Source organism: Colius striatus, chromosome 11 (genome assembly GCF_028858725.1).
Source record: "Colius striatus isolate bColStr4 chromosome 11, bColStr4.1.hap1, whole genome shotgun sequence".
NCBI lineage: Eukaryota > Metazoa > Chordata > Aves > Coliiformes > Coliidae > Colius > Colius striatus.
The window spans coordinates 27026490-27049419 of NC_084769.1; the positions used below are offsets into that span (position 1 = coordinate 27026490).

The window sequence follows — 22930 nt, forward strand, 5'->3', positions numbered from 1 at the left end:
AAGGGAGCTTTTTCAAGGCCTGCAAAATAAGTCATCCATAGTGTGCGGTCCTGTGCACCACAGCTAGGCCAGGCTACTCTGTGCTGCTAGGGCACTGGCTTCAGGACTTAAATATCCCCACATCGCGGGGGACACAGAAGACCCCCGTCAACACAGTGATGGTGTGGGAAGGCTTTTACAGCCCAGGGGCATTCCGATTTTTTTTTTTTCTAAATCTGAAGGTAAAACACAGCTTTGCCTTCCACGCAGTTTCCCTCCACAAAGACGTGCCTGCTCTTTGCAGAGGCTCCCCGGCAAGCACTCAGGGGAGATGGGTGCGACGTGAAGAAAACTGAACTACCTGGGCCCGGGCACTTGGAGGGTAGTTGGGCGGGATAGCCTGCTGGCTTCCCCCTGCCCCGCCAAAACGCTTGCCACCTCCTCCAGACTGCCCGCCGGCACACTGACAGCTCTCCTGCGCCGCGCCCCGGGCAGGTGTACCGGGACTGAAGTGAGGTGAGCTCAGGGGTGCCAAGCCCCTCGCGGCCCCGGCGGGGGCGGGAGGACCCCGTCCCAGCGGACTCTGCTCTGCCCGGGGATACTGGGTCCTGGAGGCCGTGCCCCCTTCCGCAGCACCCCACCGGGCTCGGGCGGGGCGGGGAGAAACCCGACCCCTGTCGCCGGGGAAGGGAGAGGGGCTGCAGCTGCGCGGGAGGAGGTGGTGCGGCCGAGCAACTCCCCATCCGGAGGGGACACCCCCACCCCGGGCCAGGCCCGGCCTGACCCAGCGGTAGTAGAGGCAGCGCGGGGCGCGGGCTGCAGCCGTCGTCCCAGGGCAGGGCGGGGGCGGGGGCGCGGCGCTGCCCTCCCGCCGAGCCGGGGAGCGGAGTGAGGCAAGAAACCGGCGCCGGGCGTCTCTCTGCCTCCGGCCGGCCGGAGCCATGTGGAGCTGTGGGAGGGCGAGGGGGGCTGCGGGTTGGGCTGCCCTGCCACCGCTGCTGCTGCTGCTGCTGCTGCTGTTGCTGTGGCAGCACCCGCCGACGGCGCGGACCTACAACCTGGACACCCAACACCCGCTGCTCTTCCGGGGGGGCAACGGGACCTTCTTCGGGTACTCGGTTCTCCTGCACCGCCACGGCGAGGAGAGATGGTGAGTCCCCGGCCGGGCCGCCCTCGTGGGAGCCCGTGCTGCCCGTCGCGCCTTCTCCCGGCTCGTCCGGCCGCGGCCCCTCACGCTGCCGTCTCTGCCCCGCAGGCTGGTGGCGGGCGCCCCACAGGCCAACTGGCCCGCCAACATCTCGGTGGCCAACCCCGGGGCCATCTTCCGGTGCCGGATCGGGAGGAACCCCCACGGGCGGTGCGAACAGCTCCAGCTGGGTGAGTCGGCGCTGGGGCGCGGGTGGGCAGAGCCAGGCGCTGGGCCGCGGAGGGGCCGAGACGGGCGCCGGGCAGCGGGGCTGGCTGCGCCGGCGACGGGACGGGACCGGACGGTTCGTACCCGGCTTGCGCGCACCTCGGCTCTTCCGACGCTGCGTTCAAGGCAATGGGCTGCGGGCGGTTTCTCCCGAGTCTTACAGATTGAACTGAAGTTTGCCTCTCGCTCAAGGGCGAGATCAGTGCAATATATTGACGAAGAGCAGGAACGATGGCACCTTTTTCTGTAGGCAGAAAAAAAATGCAGTAAAACTTGAATTAGAGAAGTCCTATGTGACAGTTCCCACTCCCACAGTTTTCTTTCACACCCTTTCAGCACTCAATTCAAAGGCCTTGTGAGCGTTGTGGTCTATCTTGCACTTCTCAGCAGAAAGCTAGTTCGTCTTTCAGAGCAGAGGGCAAATGTAATTAGCTCAGGGAGGAAGGGTGAATGCCTGTGCCTAAATCATCTTTTCTTTTGCACAGCCTTCTTATGGTACAGGCCCCCCCTTAAGTAAGCAGTCATCTTGCAGATTAATTTTGCCTACTTGCAGATTTATTGAAAAGTCGAGGTTCAGGGAAACAAAACTATTTTTTACTGAAACGATTTTTCCAACTCCTATATGTAACTCTTCTTTATCTCCCCAGTCTCCATGCTTGGGAGATGTAACTGGATGGACTTACCCAACTTCCAAGTGTTTGGTTCTTGTTAAAAAGGAGAACAATTCACAATGGGTTAGAGTGAATATGTGTGAATTCCTTTGGGATCTGTTCTTGTCTCCTTTGCATACAGTGCCACTCGTGGTATCCTTATGCTATGTTAGAAAGAGTCCTGAAGTTTATATTCTGCTGTTTCAGAGACCATCCAATCCATTGAAAGCCTGGACTTGCCGCCCAGTAAGGACAAGAAGCGCGGGAAAGGGTTTTCAAAATATTTGAAACCAGTGAGAGCGATAACACCCCATGAACTGCCAGGCTTTCAGGGCAGACCACAGCATTCTGTGGCAAAAAGGTTAAAACAATAATTTCTCTTCACCTCTGTGCATAACGATTTGAACTGATGGGTTATATCCCTTTTTTTTTCCCTACAAATACAAATAAATTATTTTTTGTAAGTAAGCTACAAAAACCTGAAATACTTCAAGTGGTGCTTTATCCACATAAGGAAAATACAAGTAGTTGCTCACAGAAAGAATATAATTAAACTTATTCCAGCCCAAGTAGTTATTGTTTTAACTTTTTCTTGTTTTTTTGAGTTTCATTATAATATTACGTCTATTGAAAAATTATATATAACAAAGATATTTTTTTCTGCCAACTACTTGTTTGTAAGAGTCAGCTTGCAAGAGTCAAGAAGTCGACTGAAGTGGTGAAACAGTGTATGTTAAGAGACAACAAACTCCAACTCCTGAATTGGGGGTAAAGATAGTCCTTCATTATGTGGGGGAAGGAAAGGAGGGGAAGAGTAGAAATTTTCAGGTTCTTTGAAAAGTACATACATCTGCAGAGCTTTTTGACTTACTCATTTAGCCAGTAGAGAAACAAAAGCTCTACCACGTAATTCAGCAGCCCAGAGGATTCTAAATTAAATGATGCAACAGGTGATTGAAAATATTCGTGTGATTCCAAAGGCTTAATTTAACCCAGCTTCCATTCATGGGTTTAAAGACTGCAGGTTACACAATGATATTTACTGTATTGTCTTGGGCTTTTAAAAAGAGTGATACCACAAGAGGTTTTTGCAAAATGTTCATTTCCCTTAGTGTTAGATGACATCTTTACATCACTAAGGTATGTCTACAGTATTTCTGAAATTAGATACTGGAAAGTGCTATACTGTAAAACAGGTCAATGAAGAAGCCAAAAGCAGCTGTGGTACATGGGATGTAAATGAAGTAAGATAGTCTCTGAGGTCTGTTAAGCCTCTGCCATCCTGCTGAGTGGTCACAGAAATACACAAGGGAACTTGCAGTTGCAAAGTTGAACTTAATTAACTCTTGTCTAACTCATTCAGGCTGTCAGCAACTTTTGGACATAATGGTTTTATTGACGCCGTGTCTTTCAGTCAGTGACCTCCTTGTTCTTCTGCTTGGATTCTTGCCAGTGACAAGTTTAGGTCTAGATCTCATAGAAGAGAGTAATTTCCTTTGAAAAATGTACAGGAATGTATTACATTGCTGGGACAGGCAAATTGAGAAATAGCTATATGTATCTTTAATACTTAAATTCACCTTTCTTGCAGGAAAAGAATATTTGAAGTAGGAAGTTTCTAATTATGAGTCATAGAAATGTAGAGGTGACAGAAGTGGATTTTTCCAAATGTTGGGCTTTGTAATAAATGAATGTGAATTACTTAGAGATGTGAATATGTTAAAAGACTTTTTTGCTATTTTTCTCTGAAGCGGCCTTGAAACTGGCATAACTAATTAATGAAGCTTCTCATCACACAAAACTGCTGTTGTATTTTTTATGTCACACACTCCTATCTGCTAGAAGAAGAGATAGATAACTGGGAGCAGTCCTGTGCTGCAGTTATCCCAGCATCCAGGAATAACTCAGCCAGGCATACTTGAGAGTGTTTTAATGTTCAAGGTGCTGTAAGGGCTGGGCTGGTTTAAGAACCAAGAGAAGCAATGAGATGTGGTGCCATGAAGTACACTAGCAAATCTTTGTCTCCCCAGCCCCTCATTGGCACTTTCAAATCTCTCTCTGACTGCTGAACAGAGAAAGCTTTGAGAGTTTCTTTTCCAATTCTAGTACTCTTGTCTATGGTGTATTTTAGACTGCTGATTTATTTGTATTTGGGTTATTTATAAACCCTGACTTATGTTAGATGTAGAGGCTTGTAATTGAGCTGTAGGGACAAATAAAGATACAGTACCTTGGGTTTATTATTTGAAGCACTAAGTGACCATCTTCTGCCAGTCTTCTAGTCTTTTGAACTTGCCTGTGTCAGTTTGAGGTAGTCGTAGGTTATTGCACAGGAATTTGCACAAAGTTCTTTAGATGTTTTGACCTGTTACGTTTTGGACTTGTAAAACATTACAGAGATTCTTCAACAGAATTGCTCTCAGATGTGAAACAGAGTGATTATAAAAAGAAAGGAAACAATTTATAAAATATACCATCCAGTCTAAAGAAAAGATTTCAACAACGAGTATACACTGTAAGTTCAGTGCATGCTGTTCAACATGAGGCCAGAAAATACTGCCCAGTTTCAGTCTGCTACCCTTCCTTTACTTCCCTGCTACAATTAACCTATGAACAAATTGCCCTCTAGCTCCCCCAGCTGAATCATTACAATGGAAAAGTGAACAGTTAATGGTGTTCACCAGAAGGCTGACGTGTGTTCAACTTTGTTTTTAGTATGCTTTGCCTTTGGTAGTTTGGCTTTTTGATCTCACGTTGCTCATACCCTGACAGTGGTCTCCTTTGAAATAGCCAAACTATCACAAGGAAGACAGGATCTAGGTCTGTTACAGAGTTATGGAAACAGCTGGCACTTAACTAAAACATTTTGGGTAGAACCGCTTTGAGGGACATAAGAGAGATAACACCTATCAGATCTATGAGATGAGGAAAAATGTCCTGGATGAATGAAAAAATAGTCTGATGAGGCCCAGACATCTAGGAGCAGGATACCAGAAGGCTTGTTGTCTTTGCAGTAGACTTCATAGTTTTAATCAATTAGCAACAGGAGTAGAGAAGCTCTGGGAGGATAAAAAGAATCGTGAGAAGCTATTGCTCATGAAAAGCACTGGAGCAAGTTACATGAAACTGGTTTCTCAGATGACACTGTAAACATCTGCATTAGAGTCCTTGAGGCCAAACCTAGAAGTGGCTTTATAAGTTGTAAGCTTCTTTACATGCGATTGTGCTGTTTCTGTGGATGCATGCGATGGGGATTATAGCAGAAGTGTATCTTCCAGCTGTGTAATGTGCACAGCCTAGGCAATTACTTCTCTCTCAGTGATTTTATGACAACACGTGCTCCTTTTCCCTGGGGCAACCAAGCTGCTGTGTCCTCCTCAGCTTATGCAGTGCTGCTCTGTTAATTGTGCAAAATATAGCGTTTTTCTCTTCTCATTCGATAAAGCTTTTATAATGTCATACCCTGAACGGGAGGATCATGATCTCTGGGATGTTAAGCTCATGTTTCTGTCACCCACAAAGGTCTGTCATTTTCAAGGTGGTTGAATACTTGTCAGTCAGAGTAAGAGAGGAGACATGAGAAAGCAGGTCAGAAGAGAGCCAAAATGAAGACCATATGCTGGAGCCAAGGAAAAGGGGAATACAATCCAACGGACATGAAGGAATGGTGGTGCTTATTCTTGTTATGGACCTCTGAAATAAGCACAGGAATGAAGCACTAGAACAAGCAAAACTTCCTCTTATCTCTTATGGCATCATTAAATGGTTTGTGTGACATTGATAGAAAGTCTTAGAAAGCCTCTTGACATCTAAATTTATGATATTAGTCTTGTCCACTTCTTCCATTTCTGGCAAACCTACATATACTGTAAAGCAAGTTCCAGGTAAGTCATTGTCTTAAGAGAACAGAAAGCATTGCCAGAAGGGAGTTAGAAAAAGTACCTTTTCTGATTGAAAGGAGGATTAATTCTTACACTTGGGAGTGATTGTAATGGAATTCTGTTTTCTAAGGAGATTCAAATCAGATTAATATGCTCTATAATCCATGCAGACCACAGAAATGTCTCCCTTAGGAAGTGAGGGGTTCTATGTGACATAACTCTAAAATCAAATTCCAAAACTAAAATCCAGATCTGTGGTGAATATTTAGTATGTGGAAGTTTCTGTCACTGGCACTAGCCAACTGGGAGATTTCAGAAGCTTATTGCTTAAACCTCAGTAGTTGACAGCCTGCAAAAAAATCAGCTTCCTTTTAGTAGATTTTTTAAGTAAGGCATTTTACTTCATGCTTGTCTTGGAGTAAGAGCTCACAAGTTGTTAATTACTATTTCTCAGAAGTTGTCGAGTCACAGTAACAAAATCTCTTGGCTCAAAGACAACTGAATATGATGTTTTCATGAGTGCTAAGGTTGGTTTCTATTTACTTGGATTTCACATGCTATCTCTAAAGGTCACTTCCAACCCCTACCATTCTATGAGTCTATGATTTCCTCAATGCCTTAGGGAAAGGTCTATGAGGGAGAAGGTGGTAAGGAAGAGATGAAGGAGGGTCAGCTATTTCTTGACCATGTGAAGAGTGTTGTTTTTGGAAGAGGGTAGAATACAGCTGTGGTGCACAAGGTACATTGTCCTCTCGGTAGTATGGTGAGGAGTTCCAGACTGCACTACTCTCATGTCTCCATCGGTGATGTTTGGAAAAAATGGAGAGGTGGTATGGAAGTAGAAGAAATCAAAGCCTGAGAAGTTTTGTCAGACAAATGAGAGTTGCTAGGCCTGTCACAAAACACAAAGGAACAAGTTCTGAAATAAGGATAGTTGTTGGGATTTATTCTTACAAAAGCTCCTGATGTTTTCTTAACATGGTGAATTGTCTTGATTCCATTCATCTGGTATTTTCTCTCAAAAAATCCATGACAATCATAGGTATAAAATCATGTAAGTCAGTGTTTGTTGTGAGAATGTATGTAGCAAAGCCCACAGTCTGTCTCCTGACTACTAAATAGACATGGTATATCCCTTTATTCGGTTCTCATACTTAATCAATATTGTGCAGTTGCACACCCTGAGAAAGGAATTCTCAAGACAAAAGAAATGCAAGTCCATGAACTTAGGAGTGTATTTATTTAAACTCTCTAATGCATAGGACAGTCAGAATTCAGTTCTCACGGAAGCACAGTTTTTAGGGAGTTTATTTATTTTCTTTCCTGTCAAGCACTGTCCTTGTCAGCACTGGCATTCTGCCATCTGCATGGACACCCTTTCCTGGGTAACTGAACCCCTTAAACCTCCAAAGATTTGGGTTTGGCAGCAGCTGCATTGAATCCGAGAAAGTCATAAAAATTATGCAGAAGGGCTTGTTCAAAGGACATAATGTATTTCCTTATTTTATAAGAAGTTTTTTTCATAAAATGTGCCATGCTGATGCATCAAAAATACTGTTTCAGTAGTTTCATTGATGCTTATTCATATGCACATGTTAAAAATTAAAAACTTGCTTTATATAACTTAGAATATTTTTAACTGTATGGCTTGTCCTTTACATGGATACCACTACTGCCTTCTAGAAGATAGCAAATATTTGCTAACTTTGCAAGACTCTGTAGCCTTTTGGGTGGAGTTAGAAGAAATTTCACTATGTTCCCTAAGGTTTTAAAAATTAACTTTCCTTAAGAGCAAAGCCAAATAACTAGTGCTAAATAATTGCAACAGTGAAACAGAGTACACAGAACATGCATACATAATGATCTGACACCCCCGGTAGAGATTGCAGTTATATGCCCTTTATTTGATAGCCCTTTGCAGCAGAGACCATTTTAAGGTCTGCTATCAATAGGTATGTAGTTGGAGAGATGCTTGCTTTAGATGTTTAGATGGCACTTGCAGATATTACTTGTGTTTCTTATGAACTTTTAGGCTGCAAAGCCAGCCCTTAATCAGATTGAGTGTAATGTCACTGTCTATGGTGGTTTTACCCTGACTGGATGCCAGATGCCCACTAAGTTGTTCTATCACTCCTCACCTAAACTAGACAGGGTAGAAAGAAATATACAATGAAAACAGAGCAGGGAAATAAGAAATAAAACCTGAACCTTAAAACACTTCCCCCCACCTCTCCCTTCTTCCCAGGTTTCCAACTCTCCCCATGCAGTGTGGGAGGATGTGGACTAGGAGTTACAGTCACCTTGACTTTTACAGATGGACTTTTCTGCTGGTTCTCCTCAGAGGGAGGCATCCTCACACTTCACTGCTACAGTGTGGGGTCCTTCCCACAGGAGATAGTCCTCAATGAACTTCTCCAACATGGATCCTTCCCATAGACTACAATTCTTCACAAACTGCTCTAGTGTGGGTCCCTCACAGGGTCACAACTCCTGACAGCAAATCTGGTTTGGCATGGGCTTTTCTCTCCACATATTCCCAGGTCCTGCCAGGAACTTGCTCCAGGGTGGGCTTCCCATGGAGTCACAGCCTCCTTCAGCCATCCACTCACTCCAGCATGGGGTCCTCCATGGGCTGCGAGTAGATTTTTGCCCCCCTGTGGCCTCCATGGACTGCAAGAGGACAGCTGCCTCACCATAGTCTGTGCTACAGATCACTGGGGAGTCTCTCTTCCAGGGCCTAAGCACCCTCCTCCCCATCCTTCTCCACTGACCTTGGTGTCTGTGGAGGTTTTTTCACATTCTTCCTCCCTGTTGCTGCTGTAGTTCAGCAACTGCACAGCAACTTCTTCCCCCCTGAAATACGTTATTCACAGAGGTGTTACCCCTGACACTAATTGGCCAGGCCTGGGTCACCTGTGGGTCCATCTTAGACTTGACTGGCACTGGCCCTAGGGGAAGCTTCTGGCAGCTCTTTTTTTTTTTTTTTAAAAAGAAGCCACCCCTGCAGCCCCCTTCACAACCAAAACCTGCCCACACACACTCCCTACACTGTCTGTCTTAATATCAGTAATGATGGAGAAACAAGTCCTTACTCCCAACTTACCAATATTCAGAACCAGCGTGCTCCCTTTGGCTACAAGCAATCATTCCTTTGTCCAAAAACAAAGTCAAAAGTCGACACGGCCTACGTTCAACACAGGCAGAGGTCAGATCCACCAGACCTGATTTACTGCGGTCGCCCTGTAGAGCTCTTGGGTGTTCCTGTAACCCACCACGTGGCCTTTCAGCTTGTCCCTCTGCTCAGAGCATTGATCTTTTTGTCCTAGGCAACCCCAATGGAGAGCGCTGTGGGAAGACTTGTTTGGAAGAGCGTGATAATCAGTGGCTGGGTGTCAGCTTATCGAGGCAGCCAAAAGAAAATGGATCTATTCTTGTATGTATTAACTGCTGGAGCTGTATGGCTGTTTGTCAGACTGCCTTCTCCTTTCTTGTGGTTCTGTGTCAAATGTCATGTTTGCTTTTTATCCATAGGCTTGTGGACATAGGTGGAAAAATATCTTTTACATAAAAAATGAACACAAACTCCCATATGGAATTTGTTTTGCCATCTCTTCTGATTTTCGGACTGAGCTGAGCAGAAGAATATGCCCATGCTATATAGGTAAGCAGAACACGTGGGCCCCGTGTTGGGAAGGGTAAGATACATAATTGCATGATGCAGAGTTTATGAAAGAGCCTGTGTTGCTCTGAGCAGTCTTTCTGCAGCCAAAGCTGTGAGGATTGAGTACTGATGATACAAGCCCAAGTTATGATGTAAATTTTTTAGCAAGATGTTTATCACTTGAAAGAAAAGCTGCTTTCTACAGGCAAAAAAAAAAAAAAAGACGTTTCAAGAGGGCATTGGAATACTTGTTCCTTGGACTGGGTCCACTGCAGGATGTGTGCTTCTCAGAAATAGGCCATTGGAGGACATCCTTCCTTCCTTTACTCTTGCCATTTTCTTTCTCTGCTTGGGAATGCGCCTCATGGCAGAGCAGCAGTAATATCTGCAAGTGATTGTTGCCATCTACTCCTTAGCCTTTGGTACAAAGCTGCTGTGGTTCCTTGACACAGTGTGTATCCCTTACTTGCCTCCTGCCGCTTCTGTGGCACAAGACCTTCAGTGATCTTTCCTCAGAGGACTTCAGGAGCAGAATAAGAGTCAAGACCTGAAGCTATCAAAGGAGTCCATCTCTGCCATCCCTTTCATACCTGCCTCCCATCCAGAACTATCTTGTTACACTGCCCCTTGCCAATACAAGGGAGAGCTGACAGTCTGGCTTTTCTGTGCAGACCAATAGAGTAATGCCATCAAACACCCTGCTGCTGGCTTCCAAGACCCTAATGAGCATTGGTGAAAACTTTCTTTTATCTTTCTTTGACTTTTTAAGTGAACAAGTCTATGGATGAGATGAAGGGAACCCTGATGGGAAGCAGTTAGCAAAGAAAAGCAGGAAGGCAGAGCTGGGAGAGTTTGATGTAAACACAAATGCTGAGGATGACAGATACCAGTATGTCTAAGATAGTCATAACACAAGCCCTTCAGAGCACTAGTGGAGAATCAGGGCAATTCCTGTCAAGATACATAAACGTGTCAGTCAATTTACACCTGAGTTATACAGAATGGAAGAGAAGAGTTAAGTTTCTTTAGCTGTACTGCTCAAACTATTTGTGCTATTTCATTCATGGAACAATGTAAAAAGAAAAGTATAGCCTTAAATTCACAGGATTTCAAAGGTAGCTGTGACCAAATGATACTGCTTTGAGTTTGTTACAATACTATAGTGAAGCAAAAGGCATTACAGAACTGAAAACCAACACTGTGGTGTTTTGTTTTTAACTTGTCCCAAATTCTGTTGAAGACCTGCTAATAAGTTTTGAAACTACATGCTTCCGATCCTTTTTTATATTTCTTTCCAATTCCTAGATCATGTGCGAAGGTTTGGAGAAAACCATGGGTCATGCCAGGCTGGAATGTCTAGTTTTTACATTGAGGTGTGTATTAAAGATACCAAACTTCTTTTTGTATATATATATATATATTCACATGTATACATGCATAAAAGTGCACATGGAAATGTGATATTAGCACTCTCTTTTATTGTGGGAGGCAAAAGTCAGGCTTTTCTCATTTGTTTTAGTAAGGCTTGCATAATTCCCCACTAATACTTTTCCTTTTTACTCCCAATAATACTTTTACACCTTACTAAATCTAAAGTTATTTTAACCTGGAAAAAGAGCATGACTGTAACAGAGCATGACGTTTTATTATTCTCTTTAAAGTAATCTGATTTAACATTAACAGTAAAAATGTTTATCTTCTTGCGTCACAGATTAATATTCTATATTATTTCATCTCCCTTTCACCTTAAGATTACTATTTCAAAAAAGACTTTTGAGAAAAGAATATCCCGTTTGTTGCTCTCTTAAGTTGTCCACAGCTCAAACTTTGAAATGACTGTGTTTTCAAGAAGTCTGAAAAATGCTGTCTGTGATCTAGTGGTAATCCCCTGATATTGAGCTAGATGCATCTCTACTAGGTTTTCTTTACATCACATGTGAATTCAGTTAAATGCATTTGACTTGTTTTGCTTATTTTTGTGAATATTTAAATATGACTAACACATCTTTGTTTTATTTTTCTTTTAGGATTTAATTATAATGGGAGCTCCTGGGTCATTTTATTGGACTGGTTCTGTTTTTGTATACAACACAACTGCAAATACAATCCATGCTTATACAGATTCAAATAACCAAGTGAAATTTGGCAGTTATCTAGGTACTTAAAAGTATTTAATACTTTACAAAAAAATATAAGCCAAAGAATTAGCTAAATAGCTGATCTTGAAGTGAGTGTACAGTATTTATCAGTGTTTTCTTTATTAATCTCAGAACTGATGGCTCTAAGGATGTGTTCTCATTTTTTAAAATATTTTATTGTAAGTCTTCCTATCTGTTCTTTTTGTTTGGAAACTTCTCAAACATTGAATTTCTTGTTTTGTCATCTTTCCACTGACTTTCATTTCTTGATTTAGAAGGTAGCAATATGCTTCTGATTAAGCAATGGTTTACACTTCACTGTTGAACCTTAAATGCTGCCAAGGGCTTTTGTGGCAAAAACCATAATGATTTCACGTGTAACAGAAGTATGAAAAGTTAATTATCATGAAAGCTGCAAGGAAACCATTCTGTGATTCTATGAAACAAGCCTCAATTGCATTTTCAATGAGGGGAAGATTGCTATGACCTTAAAAGACAGACTTACCTGCAATTGTGGTTGAGGTTTTGGGGATTTTTATTTTACTTTATTCCAACCATATTTTGGTCTGGGTACATGGGAAAGCAGACCTTATCACTGAACGTCTGCAAAGAAAGCCACAAAGCTCCTGCTTGTGTATCTATATCCAAGTAATTAGCTGATTTTAGTGCTAGAATTTGTAGGTGTTTATGCCAGGAACCATCAGCAGCTTCAGTTTTCTCACTACACACTAAGAAAACCTCACCTGCTCTTCCTGAAATCCTGACCAATACTATTTTAGCCTGTGACCATTGCTTTTTGTATTTTCCCATTCTTAGATTGAGTTCATGTGGATAAACATTTTATGCTTCTGATGTCACTCTTTTGGCAATAGGAAACAAACATAGGTCATGAAGTAACTCTTATGAAATAGAAAGTGACTAATACTTCAGAATTCAGTGCTGAGCTTTGCAAAGGTTGCAATTGGGCTCTGCAGGAAAGTCCCATAAAAGAGATGCTGAATGGTAAAAGGTGATCAGATGCCGAAATCAGTATGGTTAACCAGTATGGTCTAGCCATTAATAGGACAAATTAAAAACTGGAGAGCTTTCCAGTAACAGTCAATGGGAAAAATATTGCACCTGTCTGGGAACAAAAAGCTTATTCCTACAAGTATGAGTGAGAATTCCTGTAATGAATTAATCAAATCATTGGAAGCCAAAAGCCAAATATAGGCAAATGGGTAAAAGCTTGCACAAGGACTGTGCTGGGGAGTGTGCAAGAAAGGCCTTCCCACACATATATGGTCTTTCCTAGTTCCTTTAGGCATCCAGGACCTAAGATCAGCTGGAGTTTGCTTCACAGATACCTCTCCCATGACCTGATGCAACTGTAACAGCCAGCACACTGGATTGGCAGAGCCACATGACTCCTAAACTTGCCTTTCTTCAGGAAAGTGAAGAAAGGGAGTATTAGCTCATCCATGTGTCTCTACAGTTAGCAGCTGTGATAAATCCTACAGTTTGAATTGTTCCATGCAAACCTCCGCTTTGTTCTCGTGTAATAATACATAACGTGGTTGGAAGAACATAAAGGTACTTTCCTTCCTCTCCCTCAGCTTCTGTTCTGTCTAAGGACAAAATCTATTCAGGGTTAATTCTATTACCAAAGATTTTTGTTTTTTGAAGTCTGAGTTTGCTTCTTGAATAATGAACAAAAATATCCTTACCCAGTGGTGGAATCACAGAATCACAGAATATTGCGACCAGAGTGCAATTCAAGCACATAACTAGACATAATTACCTCCTTAGACTGCCCTTTTCCTCCCAGGGACTAAAAAGTTGGCTTCTTTCTTTACATTTTTCATTAAACTGTCAAAGAGTAAAAATTAACAAATTAGAGATTGCAGAAAGAGTGTGCAGCAGTATCGAAACATTTCCCAAAAGTTGGAAGAAACAAAGCTGTTTACAAACTAGACATTTAAAAGAACGAAGTTAGGAAGAGAAGCTGGTAATACGTAACTTTTGGTAGTATTTTCTTGACTACTTCAGAGCATCTTAGAGATGAATAACTGACTTCCTTAAAAGGAATTAGAGAAGTAAGTCAGTCTTTCAAATCAGCTGGGCCTGAGGAGGGAGTAGCCTTAGGCACTTAGCAAACTGCCTTAAAGAAACCACAAAGTAATAGTTTCTTTTAGGAATCTGAGAATGGGAAGTGGCATTTCAGAAAACTGAAAAACTGTGGTAATGGTAAAGAGGAGAGAATTTTGGGGTTGGAAATAAAATTTCATTTGACTAGGCCTTTAAATATAAAGGGTCAATTATGTGATTCCACTCCCCCACCCCAAACATTTTAATACCACCATAGAAATGAGGACTATCAGATTATTTGGGTGGTGGCGCTGGGGGAGGATGTTTGGCTTTAGTTTAGTTTTTGGTTTTTTTCTAAAGTTCATTACAATTACCAATCTTCACCCTTCAGCAAATCCAAAATAACTAGAAAATAAAGGTCTGAGGAGGTAAATTAAGGTTCATTTGCTAGGGTTTTTTGTTGAATAAGTAAAAAGCCTTGTTCACTTCTTTTAGCTTAAGTTATGAAACGAAAAGGCTAGCTTAATGAGAACTTGAATTCTAGACAGTTTTCTTCAAAGATGAAAGATCATTCTCATTTGATCCAAGATGATTTTTCCATTTTTGCTGCATGCTGAGAAAATCAAGAGTCATTCAGTAAATCCAAGAGTAGCAGAATGTGTAAAAATATTCCTCCCTGTTTCAACCTAGCTATTCAAGTATTCTGGAAAGAGTAAGGATTATTTATGTAGCTGCAGATTAAGGCATTAGCCTTCAGTTTGCAGCTCTGTGGCTGGTTGTCTGCACTCAAATATGGTCCTGTTTGTTAGGAGCTGCCTCCACATGTAACAGTACTTTGTTATGTAAGTTTGTTTACAAAAGCTGATGTGATGTTTTCTTCTGTAACCAAGCTTTTGCTCCAGTTCCTTCCTGACATTTTCCTGTGTATATATCCATAGTGCTCTGTGTGTGTGGATGTGCACATGCATGTAAGTAGCACTACATTTCATTTATCTGCAGGCCAGTTACAACAGTAGTCAGAGTAACAAAGGAATCAAGTGTTTCCATATTGCACTGCATGGAGTTCTGACCATTTTCATTTGTATTACAATATGGACTTGTTGGACTATTGCAGAATACGCATTAACAGAAGGTGTTTGCAATTTGTTTTATTGCCTTTAAATTATGGCAAGTCATTGAGATCCTGGGAGGAAATTAGTGCTTCTGGTTGCTGGAACTGTTTGCACTGACATTTTACTTATATTTCAGAAACTTCTGTTTTCATTGCTGACTTGCATGAGATCTGAATGTCAAACTCACAGTCATTTGTGATGTTGACAACTTTTATATGTCATGCTCCTGTTCTTTTCCTTTATGTAGCCTTTCCAGTATTGAATGGTAGTTTTCTCATTTACAGGATACTCTGTGGGAGCTGGACATTTTCTGACATCAAACAGTACAGAAGTAATTGGAGGGGCACCCCAACAGGAGCAGACTGGTAAAGTAAGAGATTGTCTGTACTACTGACTTGAAGAATATACTCCCACATACCCACCCATTATTTACCAATTTAGGCTCATGTATTGAAGACAAGTGTCAGATAGATAAGATTTCTCATGGGGAGAAAAGTCAAAAGTAGGAATAAGGGAAGATAGCCTAAATAACATTGCTGTGAACTATGGTACTAAAGAAAGATACAGATAGAAAATAGTAAATAGCTGTACCTTGTGCTCTTCTGTGTTGGTTTGCTGATTCTCTCACACATTCTGTAGAAAAAGCAGAGAGTAGCATTTCAGATTATTGTTTGCTGAACACAACTTTTATTTTCATTTTAGGCATACATTTTTAGCATTGAGAGGCAACTAAACATTCTATTTGAACTACGAGGTAAAAAGGTAAATCTTTCATTCTGTTTTTCTGCACCTAAGAACTTTTAGCATATCTGCATCAAAATTCAAAAATCATGTGATTTTTTGCTTGCAGCTTGGTTCCTACTTTGGAGCTGCAGTTTGTGCTGTGGACCTGAATTCAGATGGCCTCTCAGACTTGCTAGTTGGTGCTCCAATGCAAAGTACCATCAGAGAGGAAGGAAGAGTTTATGTCTATATCAATACAGGTTCTGTAAGTATTTTCTCCGAAAGTCACATGGTAACACAGTCGTCCTAGTATAACAAGCTTAGAAGAAGAAATTTCCTCTCTTCACACAATATTTCAGGATATAGGAAAAAGCTGTAGAACTGCAGTGAGGATCCCAGCAACCCTGCAAAGGCCAGCTGTATTAGCTGTAACGCCTTGGTACTTAGGCTGGTGTTGGAACTGAGGACAAGCTGGTTTGCTTTCATAGTAACTTCAGGTGGTGACAGCCTGCCACTACAAGCCTCTTTGTAAGCTCTCCACCATTACCATGCTCACCACAGTGAAGGGCAACTTAACACTTCAGAAACAAACAAGGAAGGAAAGATTTGTGTGCAGTTAGTGTTACCAGTCAGGAAAGAGACTGGTAGTCCTTAGTTTGGCAAATACGGTTAACTGGACAGATTGTGCATTAGAATTGGTTTATTTTTAAGGCTCAGAAGTGAAAATATAATAAATTATTGTTGTGAGCTTTTGAATTTGTTTGGCTTTGTAAATTTTCTCTCTGTATCTCATTTCCCTTACTTCCTTTCCACAGTAATACATAGTTATTCCTTGTACTTGCAATTAAAAATTTCTTAACATGTTTTTGTCTCAGAGAACTAAGTCCTTCAGGATACCCACAACTGAGGCACACACAGTAGCTTTGAATCAGCACTGGTTACTACTTTTTTTCAGCAAACAGTTTTCTCAGCAGTAAGCCCTTGTATTCTGATGTAAGTTTGCTGCTGTTTACAGGTGTTTGCTATGGGAACACGCTGCTGTTCTCTTTCTTCAAGAACATCTTTCTTATTCTTTATTATTCTTACTCTAAATACTGTTAAATATCTTTATAATGCTTGCTTCTGCACCAAGGAGTTTAGTAGTGTTATCTATTGGTGTCCAAGGCAATTTTAACATTTTGAGTAACATTCTAGGTCACACAGAAGATGCACCATTAATGTGCCATTGACTCTGTTTTCCTTCAGGAGGCAAAGATGGTAGAACTGAACATAGAGCTCAGTGGGAGTGACTCATATGCAGCTCGGTTTGGAGAGTCCATAGCCAATCTAGGAGACATAGATAATGATGGTTTTGAAGGTGAGTACATAAAGAAAAGCGCTTAGGTTTAACTCTCTCAGCAGTGGACTGTCACAGGAGGATTATGGAAGTCTGAGAAGACTTTCAGTTGGTGATTTGACTTTTCTTTTCTAGACTGCTAATTTGAAATACAGCTGTTTCACAGTCATTGATGTGTAATACCAAGAGATTAAGTTATGTCACTTAAAGAGCATAAGTGTAAGGTGATAACATAATCCATAACTGGATATTGGACCACAAGTGGAATCCCTAATCCTGTTTTAGACATCTTAGACAACTGTTGGGGAACAACTTAGTAGTTTTTTTGTAGAAACACAAAAATTACACATTGAGCCAAGATCTGCTTCTGTGTCACCAAGAGGAAGTACTAAACACACGAGGATATCGAAAACAATCTGTAATTTGGAAGACCACTTCCCAGCCAGGCCCTCGGGTGACCCATGAATTGCCTAGCATGGGTTCCTAGAGGATGGAAAATAAGGGGAAGGTATTTGATGGCCATGTCCTGCTAGTGAATCTAAAATGTTAATGGAGCCATGAGGGAGCTTTTTCTTCCTGTTGTCTGTACCCAAGGATCTTCTTCAAGCACGTAAAGTTAGATACCTAAACAGAAACTGAGAATATCTTCACTTCTTTCCCCACCACTCTTTCTAAATATAAGTTAATGTGCTGAAATTTCCATTGATATTGTTCAGTTGAAACCTACTCAAAGGGCAGAGACATTCAGTCTCCAGACTTGTATCTAGCTTCTGTAGTGAGCATAAAAGTAATAGAAATTGAAAAGAGAATGCCACCTGATAGTTACAGATAAAAGGTATTTTAGTTATAGAAAACAGATGGAAAGATGAGACGTGTGTAAAAACATCTAGAATGACCCTCACAGCTTTCTACTTCCTTTCTGCTTCCAGTTAGGCTGCCTAAAATTTATTTGCTTCTTATTTGCTACAGAAACCCCATGGTCTGTTGCTCTCAGCTTCTTTCCTTCAGAGAGTTTTCACTGTCTGTTTAGATAGCCTGCAAAACACAGATGATGGAGATGCCTCCAGCTAAGCTCCAGACAAGCAGAGGGGATTTGACCTACTGGTGTCATTCATCATGTTTTCAAACAAATAGGAATGGCCAGTATTCCTGTCTGAAAATTTGGCATATGCTTGCCTCTAGCAGAAGGGCAGGCAATGTAGGCCATGTAGGGATAGGATGAAAATGTGAAAGGCATTTTCCACTCTTGAAAAAAATAATAAATAAATGGTTTCAGTTTTTTTCCATCATCAAAACTTGGTCTGTATGTGGGGAGCTGATATTCTTTGAGCAAAAACTGTCAGCTCTTTATGGGCTGTTGTCTTTACCAAGTCCATATCTTTCTTCATGGTTCTGAATAACCCCTTTTATTTGCAGTTACAATCCAGCATTCTCCTTTCAGTCTTCCCTTTGTGTTGTGTTCTTGTCCCTGCTCCTTGAACTCGTGTTAAATTTTACCTTCACAATTTATACACAAGTTTCAGTTTTTGCCCCAAAACATTTGCAAACTGCAAATGAATCTGCAAAATTTTATTCTACTGTAGGGTTGGGGAACAAACTGCAAATGAATCTGCAAAATTGTATTCTACTGTAGGGCTGGGGAACAAAGAAGTGAAATCAAATTAACAACATAGCAAAGTAGATGTGGGTATTCTAAAACTACAGGGAGAGTTGGAGCACACAAGTGGATTAGCTTTTGAAGGGAGAGAAAACATTGACAAGAAAAAGTGGAGACAACATTGAGAGTGGTAGCAGGAAAAGAAATTTTTTAAGAAAAACAGCTGGAAGCAAAATATAAACTGAAATTTGGTGTTATAAACCATTTGTCTATAGTGATAAAAAAGCACAGCAGAGCCAACTTCTGCAATGATCTAAACCATCAGCACCAGCCTCGGGAAGATAATGGTGCATGTGTTGGTGTAGAATCTGACATCCTCAAGAACATATGTGTAATTTTAATTAGTGCAACTTGGCTGTCCTGTTTTCCTCTCACCAGTAGAGACACCTATTATGTGCATTTTAGCCACTGAAGTATGGATTCAATCAGAAAGTTGTTTAGTAAAACCAATGTGTCAAAGCTTTTGGTTCAGTGCAGCATATAGGATTTCTGATTTGCAGATAGTTCAGTTTTGCTTATTTCTGAATGAAAGTTCACAATCATTACTTAATATTAGTGACTTTCAAGATGATGTGATTCACCTCCCACTTTCTCCACCTTTTGGTTAACAACCTCTGGCTCTTTGAACCATGGGGCTTTTTGGTAAGCACTCTTGAGGGTGGGTGGGTTGTTTGGCTATGTGTCATTGTACCCCTCTGTGATTAAATCACCTAGGCATGAAACATATCCCTTTGTACAAACCACCTTATTTTCCTTGTTAAATGCCTGTTCAAGCCTGTTCTCACTGTTATGGACACTTCATAGAAGATAAATGGTTCATTTCAGGCAGCATGATAAGAGTACTTCTCATGTTTCAGTGATTTAATCAATGTGGAAACAGTAGAGTTCAGGAAAATCATCACAGTTCCACCAATACAAGGCACTTTTTTTTTTCCCCCTTAAAGATCATGATAGTTTGGGCTATTCACCGTGATAGCCTTGCAACCTTTTAAAGGTCACATTCAGTATTGGTAGGAAGAGACTTTGTCTTGAACAGAGTGGCTGTATTTGGCCCTTGATTTCCAGAAATGTAGTACTTCAGGCAGAGTCAAATTACTGAGCTGGTCTGTATTGTTTGGATTTGCTTGTTATCTGTCTTCAGCACTCTTTTTAATTTAGTCCAACAAATCTGATATGGGGTTGCACACATCATGGTTTTTATTTCTTTAGCTCATCCTTGTTCACAGGGAAGCAGACAACTGATTATTCTTAAATTGTTTTTCCACAGATGTAGCAATTGGGGCTCCACAAGAAGATGATCTAAAAGGAGTTATTTATATATACAATGGCAGGGAAGATGGAATAACGCCATTGTTTTCACAGGTACACTTCTCAGTGAAACATAATCAAACCAGAAAAACCTTAAGTTTAAATTTGAGAAGGTTTTCACTTCATTTAACACTCAGACCATCTGAGGTAACTTCAAATACTTCAGAAACTTGTTACATAATGTGTCATTTCCAGTCACAATATAACCTGTAGTAGAAAAAAAAATTGGTTTGGAGACCTCAAGTTCTACTGGATATAACATTTGCGGTAGTTGAGGAATATTACTTTCAGAGGTATACTTTCACAGGTAAGCACGTAATTGCCTTCAGCAGTGGGATAGTTGTGCTAATCATAGAATCACAACATTTTTCATTGGAAATCACAATTGAAAGATAAGCTTTCCAAGAATAATTTTCTTTTCTGTTTTTTTTGCCTCCTCAGAGAATACAAGGACATCAAGTCAGTAATTCCTTAAGCATGTTTGGACAATCCATAGCAAGTGGCGTTGATGCAGATAACAATGGTTATCAAGGTGAATTAGACAGTTTTGTTTATTTTTCCTTTTTAAAAGAGTAGAGATTGATAGGGAACAACCCCTTTCGTGCTACTTGTCACTTTTAACAGAAACAAAATCTGGTTTTAAGATGACATGTTACATCTTGCTTTTTGGGAAGGGAAAATAAAAAAGAGGTGAAGCACAAGAGGAAGAAAACCATAATTTTTATGTCAGCCACCTTACCTGCTAAGGTCACAATGAGCTAGTTTGGGCACTGTAAGCGTGTTCACTGTCCAGGCTATTGGGCTAATCTAAAAATCTTACTAGTGGATTTTGCCAGGATTCACTTTGCTCCTTGACTCTCAGTCTGCGTGAACAATACATTAACCTGACTCAGGGCTCACGGCATTGGATTAAGGCTGTTGTGGAGTTCTTGTGGACGTGACACAGAAGTGCTAATTTGGTGTAAACCGACTTGACTGGTTCCAAGTATGTACTCATTGTTTTATACATATTGTCGAAACATTTGGACATTTTGCAGGTAGGTTTTATGTTGGGTCAGGTATTGCCTGTTCTGCCCCTGTGAATGTAAAAGCATAAAATTACCATGAACTGCATGTTGTATGCTCCAGCTATGTCAATAGAAAAGTTATCCAAGGTTAATTTGCAGTGCCGGACTGTGAGGTTAGTGCACAAGCAGTCTGTTGTCAGGTTGCCTGTTGTTTACTGATTTGGGAGTCACATCTTCTGACCCTTATATCATGTAGACTTATCTGACAGGTGTTTTTTTTGCTACCTCATCTGAGAGGTGTATGTATACTGTGTGTATTTCCATATTGCATGAACAGTTTGCAGTTAACTTGTAATAAATTAATATTTTAATCTATATGTATAATTTTATACATATTTACAGATCTATGTAACAAAATTGTTTGTGTATATGTATAGCAGTATTTAATATTTGGATTAAAAAGAAGGCGAGAAGCTCCTGTTGTTCTGAATTATCCCTCAGTGCAGGCCACTTAAACATGGAGTAGAAATCAAGTAATCACATTGCCAATATTTGCAAGCTCAACCAATGGGCATGCAGCATTAATGGACAGGGGACAAATATTTGAGGAATCATCTTTTAGGGAACACTACTTTTGAATATTAGCATATGCCTTCTAAGAAATAAACAGTAAGTGGTGATTTAATGCTGACCAAAAGGTGAATATGCTACAAAATTTTCGCTCCTGAGAAGCAATTCCTGTTGATTATGCTTTATTAATCAAGTTAATTTTTCTTTTGGACAGATGTAGCAGTTGGTGCATTTCTCTCTGATTCAGCTGTGGTGCTGAGGTGAGATTACTACCTTTCGGTGTTTTTAAAGACTATACAATTTAACTTCATTTTTTTTAATGCAGTCTAATAAAACTCAGTGGCATATTTTAGCCTCACAATATTCTTCTTGGTGTCTTGAACTTCAGCCATGCTTTACTAGCAGTCTCTAGAATGCTTTACCACAGAAACATTTAATTAAATAACGGAAGAAAAAAAAATATTCTGAAACTTCTTCAGGCATACAACTGTTTGGATTCTGAAAAATGCAGAGAGCTTAAAAAGTGAAAACTATTAAAGATAAAAATAGATTCTGACAGAGATTGTTTGATTCTGCAGAAGTTCTTTGAGCTATTTCTGAAGTGTTTTGGGAACATTAACTCTTTTGTATTCTTAGAACAAAACCGGTGATAATTGTTGAAGCTTCTTTGAAACATTCCAATTCAATAAATCGGACTAACTTAGACTGCATGGAAAATGACCAGCCTGCCACCTGTATGATTTTGAAGATATGCTTTACCTATACAGGACGAGAAGTACCGGGTTATATTGGTAAGCTACTTGGAAAAAATGTCACTGCATGTATTCATTTTAAATGCAGTTATTTATTGGTATGTAGTGGACCATTAATCAGAAAAATGAAACACCATAAAATAAAAAATTAAAAACATAGACCCCATTTTTAGCTCATAAATACCCTACAACATCAAGGCATTACACTTTTATTCATTTCAGTATAACAGCACATCCCTTCTAGGACTGCCAGAGTTGCATGGCCTAGAAAGGCATTGGTGTTAAAAACATGAAATGTTGTGGAGATGAAGGTAGAACTCCCAAGTTGCCTCTTATGTCAACAGTGTAACCTAAAATTTTGATGACAACTGATTTAGACAAAGACAGACTAATTTTTAGCTGGCTTACTGGGTTGTGAGGCTAAAGAGTTCAGCTGGGGCTGTGCACAGCCATTTAGCAATGTTTTCAAGTGAGTTTTGCGGAAGTACCAAACCAGTGGCATTATAGCTACACTATTGCTGATACCTGAGTTAACTTACCTGACAGTGGTGCAATTGAGTTCACATTAATGATGCCATTTTGGATGGTCCCCTTCACAGCATCATAATAATGAGATCCGTCATTTTGACAGGTTTTTAAGTGAGATAGTTTGTCATTAGGGTTCACAGAAAAATA

At 40.7% G+C, this 22930-nt stretch overlaps 1 protein-coding gene across 1 annotated transcript in view; it reads left to right on the forward strand.

Annotated features, from left to right (window-relative positions):
- Positions 1-920: 920 nt before the first annotated feature.
- ITGA4 (integrin subunit alpha 4) overlaps positions 921-22930 on the forward strand; it is a 40032-nt gene continuing 18022 nt past the window's right edge. Inside the window, exons 1-14 of the mRNA XM_062005003.1 lie at positions 921-1129; positions 1235-1356; positions 9251-9357; positions 9456-9585; positions 10891-10958; positions 11613-11742; positions 15187-15272; positions 15605-15664; positions 15753-15890; positions 16871-16982; positions 19886-19980; positions 20368-20458; positions 21718-21763; positions 22140-22294. Of these exons, the coding sequence (XP_061860987.1) occupies positions 921-1129; positions 1235-1356; positions 9251-9357; positions 9456-9585; positions 10891-10958; positions 11613-11742; positions 15187-15272; positions 15605-15664; positions 15753-15890; positions 16871-16982; positions 19886-19980; positions 20368-20458; positions 21718-21763; positions 22140-22294 (1549 nt within the window). The remainder of the gene's footprint in view (positions 1130-1234; positions 1357-9250; positions 9358-9455; positions 9586-10890; positions 10959-11612; positions 11743-15186; positions 15273-15604; positions 15665-15752; positions 15891-16870; positions 16983-19885; positions 19981-20367; positions 20459-21717; positions 21764-22139; positions 22295-22930) is intronic.